The sequence below is a fragment of the Schistocerca serialis genome, chromosome 11 (assembly GCF_023864345.2).
Source record: "Schistocerca serialis cubense isolate TAMUIC-IGC-003099 chromosome 11, iqSchSeri2.2, whole genome shotgun sequence".
NCBI classification, from domain to species: domain Eukaryota; kingdom Metazoa; phylum Arthropoda; class Insecta; order Orthoptera; family Acrididae; genus Schistocerca; species Schistocerca serialis.
Genome location: NC_064648.1, coordinates 167,816,597 through 167,829,389, shown reverse-complemented (window position 1 = coordinate 167,829,389; position 12,793 = coordinate 167,816,597). Strand labels below are relative to the sequence as shown.

Below are 12,793 nucleotides of genomic sequence, written 5' to 3'. Positions count from 1 at the left end.
GCTGTCTAGTTTCCAAACTTATTTTATTTGGCTCCCACTTTCGGTGATTTCCTATGCCACCTTCAGGCCCCTGACTGACGTGTACGGGATTCCACCTCGGTTTCTGGTCGAAACGGGGGCCAGCAATACCGGTATTAGTAGATTTCTGCTCGCTGTAGTGCACCTTTCTACATATCAGTCGAGGGCCTGAAGGTGGCACAGTAAATCACCAAAACTGCTATCCAAATAATATAAGTTTGGAAACTAGAAAACTGAAAAGTGTTTCATTTGACATTCTGTATCGAACAGCCGAGTCCCGCAACCGCCTCCGAACGGATGGACGTACAGAGATAAATATTAAAAGCTACTCGCAGACCTACTGGTGTTCGGACTTTGTCAAACTGGCATCAACACTCTATCTTTCTAAGATTAGCACCACCGTCTTTCTAGGGAGGTGACTGTGAGCCGGGTGCGATATCTCGTCGCTTTATAGTGGCGCTCCACTTTGACTTTGGGAGCTGACGTCACTGGGAAACAGTGTCGTGTGGAGAGAGGGATTCACGTGCGCAAATGCGGGAAATCGGTAATGTGATGGTTTGACCGCAAAAAAAAGTCACCCAGTAGAAATCTGCAGGTGCAGTAACATTTTTAATAGAGAAGGAGATGTGCCTCCAGATGAGCGGTCGAGACAGTGTTTTCATGGAAATTTAAATCTTAGGGAGAGAGTGGAAGCTGGGCTAGTCTCTGCTGCCCTTTTGGCCGTCAATGACAGTGCATTGCGGTAGGGTGGGGGCGTACTGCCACATTACCAATTTTCCAGATTTGCGTGTCCGAATTCGAGGTGACTTCACACTAGCAATGTAAGTCAGACATTACACATTTAACGGTCCGGATCGCCATATTTTCCCGTTTGTTGACTACCGGTTTCAGCTGACCCATCGACTGTATACAGATCTGAAAACGTGCAGAAAATTGCACATAAAGGGCAAAATAGTGTAAAACACATTTTTGACTTTAAGAGGATGTAACTGAAGGAAAATATATACCAATTAATAAAATGAATGGAGTGTCTAATCACACAACTGCAACACAACACTTTGTGCTGTCAACTGTGACCTCCCCTTCTCTCTTTGCTCCGTTTCTTTCGCTGATCTTTCCTCTCCTTTCTTCCTTCTTCGTATTGCGGCTGTGTCTCAGGGTTTCCAATGCAGAAATGTAGTGAGAAGGGGGCACACGTGTGCGGTGGTTCTCGATATCGTAGTGCTGTGAGGGAGCGTCACTCGTGCCTCTGGTTTGAGAAGACTGACGACTGAAGTACGAACATTTCTCAAAATAAAAACGGGTATGTACTCTCTTTTCTTTTAAAACTGTAAATAGTAGTGTAGCTAGTACTATCTATCATTCTACTAAACTGAATGAGTGTGGCAGCATTAACGAAGTTTCAACGTCGAAAGAAGTTTATTAATATCAATTAGATGAAATATATATATATATATATATATATATAAACTCCGCACCTTCTCTCCTGCCCTCCGTCTAAACTGCAACACTTGACTGTCCACCACTCCCACCATACTATCCCTCCCCCTCCCTTCCCCAGCCTCCTCCTTACCCCCACACAGTCGCCACTCCCATCATGCACTGGTGCTGCTGCTTGCAGTGTGGTCTCAGCTCTCTGAGACTGCAGGTGTGTGTGCAAGTTGTGTGTGTGTGTATGTGTGTCTAATGCTGACAAAGGCCTTAATCGCCGAAAGCTTTAATTGTGTGAATCCTTTTATTGTGCCTATCGCGACTCGGCATCTTTGCCATATGGTGAGTAGCGACTTTCCTTCTCTGGTATTGTTACATTCCATCCTGGATTTTCCATTGTTTGATTCATATAAGTCTTTAATAGTTATTATCAAGCTAATGTCCGTAAATTGTGGTTAATGTTACCAAATCTCACACGCGACGATAACGCCCGATATCCAGCCGCGTATCTTTAGCTCCACGGCAATATTTGAGAATCCGCGCGCGATTTGTTTGCACCGAAGTCTGGCCGTGGTTCCCTAGAATAATTTTTAAATCGACTTTGGGTTGTAAATTAACAATTCTCTGCCCATTCGCGAAAGTTACAGCAGATCCGCACTCGACGACTACTCGATCACGCACTCGAGCAACAGAGAAGTTTTTTGTTCGTACAAAGAGAAAACGTATTATGCATAATGCAACAAGTTTATTTGCTATGTCAAAACATATTTATATCTATCTCATTAAAACTCATTATCTATTAAATGTTGTACATACTTAAATTCTTTACTCTGTAAATAATCAATAAAATTTAGAAATGAATGACACGTATTAAAAAAAAACTCGTGTTGATATGACGTCACGGGTCACTACTGGTTTCGACTCCCCTACACTCAACGTGATGCAAAGTAGATCCGACTACATAGGACACACTCGTGTAATGTTATAACCCGCATCTCGGACCTCGTACAAAATGAGTGCTCAACACCCTTAAATTTATTCACTGTTTTATTTAAGAAGTCATCTGCGTCTTAGTTTTCTCTTACTATCTAACCTGGCAGTGCTTCGCAATTGCTAAGTACGTATGGGAGTCGGACATACGTCCTAATGTCCTCCTCCCCCTCTTGCTTTCCATCTCCTCCCCCTCTGTCCATCTCCTTTTTCCCTTCTCTATTACCATTCCCCTCTATCTCTCTCCATCTCCTCCCCCCACCTCCGCCCAATTTTGGCCTGCTTTAGTGTTGTTACCAACAAAAACCTCGATTAGAAATTGAAGTTGCCTTACACGAATGAGTAAACTGGTTGGAATCATTGGTATACAGGACAATCTGTCTAATGTTTAAATGCAATGATCGTAGTTAAAACTGACTTTGAGAAAGGAAACACAACCGCACTTTTTTTCCCAGCACAGCAGTTTCCGTTGAAACAGAAAACCTGTACAGTGTTGTTTAAAAAATATATGGCTGTCTATGTTGTCAATGTTTGTTACACTATTGTGTAAAAATCTGAAGTAAATGAGCCAAGAAATATTCGAGATTTTTGCTAATAGTGTTTTTCTTTTACATTTATACATATATTTGCATACTGTATATACTCAAAAAATATTTTGCCTACGTGCATTAAAACATTTACTAGTGTTCGAAGTAAATCTGTCACGACATTTTCGAGATTTTTGCTAAAACATTTCCCATTTATACGGTAGATGTATATCTTGTGTATTTACAAAATATGTAGCCTACCTCAACCAGAATGTTTAGTACTGTGTAAAAATTTGAAGCGGATCAGTGGAGAAATTTGAAATTTTCGGTAGCACCTTCACTCTTTATGTAGTATATATAAATTTATATACAGAAATTTGTATTCCTATACCACATATATTAAAGAAATGTGTAGCTTATGTCGGTCCAAACATATATTAGAGTATCGTGTAAAAATTTGAAGTAAATTGTGCAAGAACTTAGGGATTTTTGATAAAAATGTTGAATGACAACTTGTCTTTATATAGTAGTCTGTATACAGAAAACTGTATTCTGCTTAACCTCTTAATATTTGCATTACAAACATATGTGCTTCACAGAAGTATCCTTACCACCCTATTGGCAGGTAGCTTCTCTGTGAGCCAGAGTGCACACCACCAGCCGGTCGCTCCCTGCTCCGAACTGGACCCCCGCCGCTGACTGACGCTACATTACAGCTCCGAGGCTGCCCGCTGCCCTCTGCTGGGTACGTCGCACACGCCGGTGTTATGAGGTACGACGGTACTGTACACCGTGTATAAAGCTCTTAAATTTGTGTGTACGAAAGGTTTGTTTTCATATACTTTCACTGGTGTGATGGAGCATTATGGCACTTTTGTTATTACTCAGTTTATTTAGATTTTGCAGTTGCTGCCCAAGTAAAGTTTCATCTACTTGTGACACGTAAAACTTTTCCAGTGCTCACTTTTGTGCACCAACTGTTTTACATCGATGACAACGTGTCTTATTCCACTCTTGTTATTAGACACTGGACTCGTTTCATGAACTGGCATATACTTTCCTTCACTTACCTGTAGTTACACTTGCCAGCACATTGTACCCCGTTTTCTTTCTTACGTACAATTTCCTGTGCCATTTCAAATCTGTAGATGGCCGATTGCTCAGCAAAAAAACTACCGTATTTACTCGAATCTAAGCCGCACCTGAAAAATGAGACTCGAAATCGAGGAAAAAAATTTTTCCTGAATCTAAGCCACACCTGAAATTTGAGACTCTAAATTCAAAGGAAGAGAAAAGTTTTAGACCGCACCTCCAAACTGAAACAAAGTTGGTCCATTATAATATGAGACACAATTTAGGTCGAATGAATGATGATACAGCTACAGTAGTTTGGTTCGAGACGTAAGCTTAGCAGTTAAGCTTTACCAGGTAGCCATTGCTATGCGTCAGGCTCTCCGTCCCTATTTATACGGGTACACTTCCTTTTTCACGTGCTTCGTCTGGTTTGAATTGATTGCTTATTTTCCTTTGATCTGATAAGTGCCGTTTTATTTGTTATAGGTGTTTACATCACTCTCAGCTGAAAACGCGTTCCGTACTGTGTCGTGCACTGTTTGTCGCACTGTGATAGTGTGTGCTTACGGCCCGGCGCCGCTTGCGGCACGGCTTGCTTTCGGGCGCACTACCACCCCTTTTTTTTAAAGAAAAAAAAAGAGAAAAAAAGAAAAAAAAAAAAAAAAAAAGAAAAAAAAGACTGCGTATGATAGAAGATGTTCCGACAGAGTTTAGCGAAAATTTTTCTCCGTTTGAAAATCTTTGCAGCCGCTTCTTTAGTAGATCAGATTCTGCACACAAATTAGAGTCATCTTAGATTTAAAAATCTAGTCAGTTGTCTTGCTTCATTTCTGACTGCATCACTATTACGCATAAGAATAATACGAATATAAACATGACACGATACGTATATTCTTCCTCCTTTGCTGTTGTCTCACTCTAGTTTCGTAGTTTATTAGGCAGACAGGATTTAAATGAGATAGCAGCAAACATGAAAGAATACATGGCAAAATGTTTATATTCGTATTCTTTCTCGTGGTGCAGAGAATACTGCATGCGATTCAGAGAATACTGCATGCGATTCACATTTCTTCGTTCACATTTCTTCGGGTTCCTGTTAGTAACCATCTCTTCTCACAGGTAGGAAAAATTCAGAACGTAGAGTTGGCCATATTGACAAACCTCCCAAACAGTTTTTCCAGTCGGATTTTCGTAGTACATTGAAATGCTGCTACATTCGAAGACGAACAATACGGAATTTGTATTTACTTCGTTGGATAATGTATGAAAATGCAGTGGTCGAAACTCGGGGCAGAGAAAAAACTCGTCTTCCACCTTTTTTTTAAAAAATTTATTTACTGACACAGAGGTTTTGTTGCCAGTATTTATCTTTGTGCCTGCAAAGCATGCCTGTGTAGCGCTACATATATTCAACGGCAGAAGTTAGTTGTGGCGGCACCTACCAACATTTTCCAGAACTTCCACTTGCTTTGCACTCGATTCGAAGCCGCAGGCGGTTTTTTGGATTACAAAAACCGGAAAAAAAGTGCGGCTTAGATTCGAGTAAATACGGTAGTAATCGATGACTGTTAAAATATTGCGATCTGGACTATCGAACATTAAAAATTCTTTATACGAAATGCTGCAAGAATTTCACAGATCGCTCAACTCCGCCCTGACAGTGTGCGGAAATGGTGGAAGCTAGAATTACGAGTAACGTTACCCGACCGACGACCAGGCTAGACGTCACTATCGAGGGAACGTACTTCACCCCAGTCAGTCATCTCTGACAAACAATCTCTGGAAGCTCTAGTTTTAATTTGTCGTCTGAACACCGAGGGGATTTTACACAAGGGTGCCTCCACTAAAAAACTTCTGTGTCACTAACCGTACATGACAGAAAATTCACCATATTGTCTACTGTAACTTAGCAAAAAAAACCACACACACGTTTCGGATATGTTTGGGGTGTCTACCTTACACGAAATAATTATGTACTGTAGTATAGGGTTCCCACCCACCTAGGTTCCTTCCGATCCTTACTTTATTGAACCGAGTGTGTCACGCCATTATCAAGAGAAAATATAGTAATTATCAAATTATTTGCATAGACAGTGAATTGTAAATTTCAGACTGGTTATCGCAGTTAATTGTTGCACTTAATAAGCTTATGCCAACCGTAGTAACTTAATAATAGACTGAAGTAATAAATTTGATTATTAAGGTTTATTTCAATACATGTTCAGCTGAAGTTAGTTCAAGGATATTTCATGAAACTATAAAGTTTATTCCACCTGACAATCCCCCAATTAATTTTTCTGGAACAGTTTGTACTGGTGACAGTGAAATGTCCTGAATTTTCATTGTAGACAGTGTGCCTCTTATCTTCCATACCAACAACTGACCTTATAGGATGCTTTCTTTTAGAACAATGAACAATTTTCTCATGTTATTTCAATAATAGCTCAAACTTCAGGACACTATTGTCACGCATTGTTCTCTACAAACTGTAGTCGTTGCAATAAAGTCACGTCAACTGTGAGTCCAGACCACAGTATTGTCTTACTGCAGCAGTGTGTGTGTGTGTGTGTGTGTGTGTGTGTGTGTGGTTTTTTTTGCCAGAAGAGAGTAGTGTGGTATCAAAAGGCGTGGAAGACGTTGCCCAACGATCACCACGAAAGTTTGACGTAGCGGCAAGTGGGCAAGGAATAAAACGAATGCCGCAAACTACCGCGAGCCACGGAAGAGCCCGGGCCGCGAGGGTGTCGAGCTTCCTAGGTCGTCGTCGGACGACGTCAAAGGAAGAGATATTCTGCTTTCTCTCTGTAAACAGATCGAGCGAGTCTCGAAAGGTTCACGAAAAATGTATAGGCGGGTGACACATTACGTGGGACCCGATGCCTGTAATACTTCCACAGTTATTAAAAAGTTGTTAAACGGCAAAACCAATAGTTCATCATTTATATAGATAAAATGTAGTAAAGATATAGGAAAGGAAGAGTTGCGGCATCAGCACGAAAAGTGATACATCGCTCAGCAACGAAGGAGGACGTAAACAGCGGGCGTTACGTGGTGAAAACAAATCAACTGATAAAATAGTAAGTCTGCAATTCAGCATAAAGCCACGTAACACTGCAGTAGTTGTCCCTAAAAAACCAAACTCACCTGCTGGCACTGGCCGTACACGTCGACGAGGGCGTGCAGGTGCGCGGGCAGGTCCTGAGCGGCGACCCCCTGGTCCGCTCCGTTCACCCACAAGTGCAGCCGGCCGGCCGCGTCCACCGACACGCCCACCACGTCCCCCACTCCCAGCGAGTCCAAGTTGGGGCCGTACTGCCCTCGGATCTGCCAGCAGCCGGTGAACAACTCGTAAACAGACTTCGGGGGTGAGAGAACGGAAGAGGGGGATCTTTCAGAGTCACCATCTGACACTACCAAATTACTACAAAAATACAGGCACTGTTATAAACAACAACAACAACAAATTACAGGGTGTGTATGTGAACAAAGAAAAAATTTCCCGGATTTTTCCCGGATTTCCTGGTCAAAAATACACATTCTCCCGGGTGAAAATACACTTTTTCAGTGTTAAGTGACAGTACACTCTTCCTCGGCACTGTAAAACTCATCAATCGTTTGAATGTTTACAGTTTTATATACCGATGTAGAATTTCCCGGCACTTTAGAGAACAAAACTCGGGGAGGAAAAAACACGTTTTGAAAGACCTTTGATGTGCTGCAACACGTACGCTGCATATTTTTGTATTATGAAGGTATAAATTTGAATTCCACGAAACACCGCATTCACTTTCCGAAGCATTGAAATCGAGATTGCGATGCCCTTTTGTAAGCCAGCCATAGCTCATGTCACATGACCTCGCCATCTGATGACAGCACAGGACACGTGATGTAGTCAGCCAGTAGCAAGATCACTCCTAAGTAGCGCAGACACACAAGTAAGAAAAGTTCACGGTTTAAATTAAGATAAAATTTTGAATAACAACGTAAACGTCTGATCTGGGCTCGAAATTCTTCTAAATGGTCGTCCTCAGAGAGTTGATTTTTAATGGAGTCAAACGCTTTGTGATTTAAGAAATTCATCGTACATTCTCACACGCAGTTCATCTTGCGCAAAAGGAAATTTGCTTTGAATGTTAACGCTTTTCAAACCACCATTTGCAATATTTTCCCGCAACCTGTTAGAAACAGGTTCGTTTCAGCAGTTGCAAGAGAGCGCCAGATAACAGGCGTCACCATGCTTGCGCAGCTACGGTGATGCAGGAAGACCATATGTTCCATACGTGTAGAACATTAAAAGATCTTACATAATGTCATAAAAGAAACAAGACATCAGAGAATATTTCAAGAGCATCGGAATTTCGTGAACAATGCTAAAATGCATAATTCGGCTAAGCCTTTGTATGTCCATATTCGGATGTAAATTTTCTTGGAGTACCAGTGTTGCATTATCTCATATTTGGTTCTTTATTATGGCATAATGCCATACATGCATTTGAAATGCAGCAAACACTTGAAACCAGCCAAGAGTGTGAAATTAAACACTTCATTTCAAATAAATTGACTGCACCAGCAAAAAAGATTAATAAAAGCCAAATCTCTTTAGTAAACTGACAAAAGTAACTTCATTGTTCTGCAAGGCGATTAATATTTGACTGTCAGAAAAGTGGAAATAAAATCTGAAACTAATAACATATTTTGGCCTTCCGTAACTAAGCGAAAGCCCCAGATTTACTGTATTTCCGAACTGGGGCAACATTAGGTAGTGGCACCCAGCCACACTTCTGTAACCAGAAGTGGGACAAGGTATAACTCATACGCGACTAAACTGCGCATGCGCACGAGCCCGCCCGCAACTACTCAAACGACTCTTAATTTAAACAGTTGTCACGTCACGCTCATCGGAGGCAATTTGTTGTTATGAAGCATTGAAGTCTTCCCAAAGCCTTTGACACACTTTGCAGTTGGCAGACGCTTGTATGAGCACTGTTTTGTTGTTGTATATGGCGCATTTCCTTTGCAACTCAAGTTTTATTTTCGTTTTTTTTTCCCCCTATAGTTCATGTTTTGTTGCTGCAGTATTATTCTCCAGTAGTGGGATACAGTAATATCCTTCATTAGAGTATTGCTTCTTACCAGTCAAAATCACAAAATTTAACTGAAAACCAAAACAATGAAAAATTCCTGAATTCTAAACAATTCCCGGGTTTTTCCCGGTTTTCTCCCAGATGAAAAAATTCCCGGGTTTTTCCCGGATCTCCCGGTTGTCCCGGGTTGTATACACCCTGAATTATTATGTATTATTTACACTGTGAAAACAAAAGCAACATTAGTTATTTTATAAATATTGTGCTGTATGTCACTCCAGTAGAGTGATGTGTTACCCAACATCTACCAAACACACAGGTAACAATTGCAGTAATAGGAACGGTTCACGAGTTAAATAGTTTGGAATCGGATACTGTTCGTAGGTTTTTCTCATCGTCTTTGCACGTGAACGGATACAGCCAGATGCCGTGCATCGTCGAGGTGGGATAAAATTGCAGCATAGTGACAAGTTGTTGTACCTAGTGGGCATTGCATTTCTTCCGTGCTGTAACGTCCCGGCTCGGAGATGTGGGGTGTCACTGAGGTAACAGTGTGCAGTGTCAACACCCACGAAGTCACAGCGAACAAAAGATGTATACAGAAATATGCCAAAAACATATTAATCTGTCACATTTCTACCTATCAACTTGACGTTTACATTCAGCTCGAGAGGTAAGCAGTTAATGAAATGTTCTGTCAAAAGGAATATTAATTGAAACAGTTACTGTAAATGAGAGCAAGAACATATATCACATTAATTGTAGAAGTGTTGTATTTAGCTATAGAAATTCATAATATGCTAAGAATGAGGAATACTAACGAAAAGGAGAAAAGGTGAAGGAGGAGAGAGAGAGAGAGAGAGAGAGAGAGAGAGAGAGAGAGAGAGAGAGGGGCTAGGTCAAGAGGTGTGTGTATGGAGAGGGGCTAGGTCAAGAGGTGTGTGTATGGAGAGGGGCTAGGTCAAGAGGTGTGTGTATGGAGAGGGGCTAGGTCAAGAGGTGTGTGTATGGAGAGGGGCTAGGTCAAGAGGTGTGTGTATGGAGAGGGGCTAGGTCAAGAGGTGTGTGTATGGAGAGGGGCTAGGTCAAGAGGTGTGTGTATGGAGAGGGGCTAGGTCAAGAGGTGTGTGTATGGAGAGGGGCTAGGTCAAGAGGTGTGTGTATGGAGAGGGGCTAGGTCAAGAGGTGTGTGTATGGAGAGGGGCTAGGTCAAGAGGTGTGTGTATGGAGAGGGGCTAGGTCAAGAGGTGTGTGTATGGAGAGGGGGGAGGTAGGGGGTGGGGGAGGTAGGGGGGTGGGGGGGCAGGTAGGGGGGTGGGGGGCAGGTAGGGGGGTGGGGGGCAGGTAGGGGGGTGGGGGGCAGGTAGGGGGGTGGGGGGCAGGTAGGGGGGTGGGGGGCAGGTAGGGGGGTGGGGGCAGGTAGGGGGGTGGGGGCAGGTAGGGGGGTGGGGGCAGGTAGGGGGGTGGGGGCAGGTAGGGGGGTGGGGGCAGGTAGGGGGGTGGGGGCAGGTAGGGGGGTGGGGGCAGGTAGGGGGGTGGGGGCAGGTAGGGGGGTGGGGGCAGGTAGGGGGGTGGGGGCAGGTAGGGGGGTGGGGGCAGGTAGGGGGGTGGGGGCAGGTAGGGGGGTGGGGGCAGGTAGGGGGTGGGGGCAGGTAGGGGGTGGGGGCAGGTAGGGGGTGGGGGCAGGTAGGGGGTGGGGGCAGGTAGGGGGTGGGGGCAGGTAGGGGGTGGGGGCAGGTAGGGGGTGGGGGCAGGTAGGGGGTGGGGGCAGGTAGGGGGTGGGGGCAGGTAGGGGGTGGGGGCAGGTAGGGGGTGGGGGCAGGTAGGGGGGGCAGGTAGGGGAGGGGCAGTGGGCGTCCAGGCGCCAGATGGCATGGGGGGGTGGAGGTGGGGCCCAGTGACCGGAGTGGGGGGAGGGCAGATGGTATGGGGGGGCAGAGAGTACAGGTGGGCCAGAGGGTGTGGGGGAGGTCCCCAGAGGGGGTGTAGGGGTGGGGAAGAGGGTGTGGGGTGTGAGGGAGGTCTCCAGAGAGGGTGCGGGGGCTCCCCTATGCCTCCTCTATGTGGTGATTAGCAATCTATCCTTTCCATACTGTTGTTAACGAACAGGTAATGAACGTAATAAGGAAGACAAGACATTTTTGAGTGGCTGGCTAAAAGAGGAACTGGTGATACGACAGATTCTGTCCCTTCAAGGACTCGTCACTTTGGTAACAGAAGGGAGGATAGTGTTCAGTCGGAGGAACAATAAATGAGAGGGGGGGGGGGGGGGGGCTGGAGTTTATCCCCAAGTCAACCAACCGAGGCAATTAAGGCAAACAACAATTATTGCTCTGAAATACTTAAGGTTATACACGTTTCACAATGTCCTTACAAACGCGACCCCGGTCAACTTCACCTACCGTGAAGTATAACCTCGTATGGAAAATAACAACTAAGTAAAGCGAGGGAGTTGCTTCAAATGTCGTACGATATACAAGCCATTAGTACCACTACAATCTGGAATTCTTTTAAGGCCCCTAAATGTGAGTTGCAAATGCCAGCCATTGAAAGGTTGAAATGAAAGATACAACTGCAACACTAATACTACAACAGATTTCATCTCTAGCTAGATACCCAAGTGACTGCCCTATTAACAACTTCAGAAATCAGTGACACCCAGGTAAATGTAACCTGGAAACCTACTGAAGCACGAACAATTACTCACACTTTGTGGAAGGACAATTAGTATGCGCACCACCACCTAGCGATGTATTAGAAAAACCTGGTGAACTACGTCCATTCGATTCCAGATGCACTGCTATATCATCATGAGCAACATCACCCTATTACTACTAACCGACGTGCAGCTTACGGAAATAGTTGTGACCGAAGGTGAGCCACTGGAATGAGTAGGTTTATACGGCATTCTATTCCACTCCTCACAAATATAACTAACACTGTCAGACTTGTTGACAGTGAAATGACAACGATGTATCATCAGCATACCAAACTTAACAGTTCCTCGGTTAATCAGCGCAGCACTTATAACAATGTAAATAATTAAAGAACAACACTAACCACAACTACACAAACATCAAATGAATTCTGCTCGATGAAAAGTATCAGAGCACAGTGACATATCATTCAGAGTGATAAATTCTTAGCCCCTGCTCGTATTCCCTTAAAAATATCAATAATGAGCACAAAACACAACATCGCTGAACTTGGAAGTACTGGTAGCCAGAACCGAGGCTTCAAAGGACATCACACAAGCATCCACAAAGGTTTCACCTGGCTCATTCGTTGGCACAGCAATTTCAACATTAGGCAAGACTATTGTTCCCGATCTATATCAACGAGATAGGAGACAACCGGAGTAACCGTCTTAGACTGTTTAAAGATGATGCTGTCATTTACCGTCTTGTTAAGTCATCAGACGATCAAAACTACTTACAAAATGATTAAGATAAGATATCTGTATGGTGCAATTGATGCTGAATAAAGAAAAGTGTGAAGTTATTCACACGAGTACTACAAGAAATCAGTTAAATTTCGAATATGCAATAAGTCACACAAATCTGAAGGCTGTAAATTCAGCTAAATACTTGTGGATTACAATTACAAATAATCTAAATTGGAACGATCACATAGATAATATTGTGGGTAGAGCAAACCACAGACTGCGGT

The 12,793-nt window shown here is 43.5% G+C and overlaps 1 protein-coding gene across 1 annotated transcript in view; it reads right to left on the bottom strand.

The window, feature by feature from the left end:
- The window catches only part of LOC126426594 (neuralized-like protein 4), a 294,930-nt gene that overhangs the window by 60,832 nt on the left and 221,305 nt on the right, over positions 1-12,793 (bottom strand). Inside the window, exon 26 of the mRNA XM_050088488.1 lies at positions 7,185-7,364. Within this exon, the coding sequence (XP_049944445.1) occupies positions 7,185-7,364 (180 nt within the window). The remainder of the gene's footprint in view (positions 1-7,184; positions 7,365-12,793) is intronic.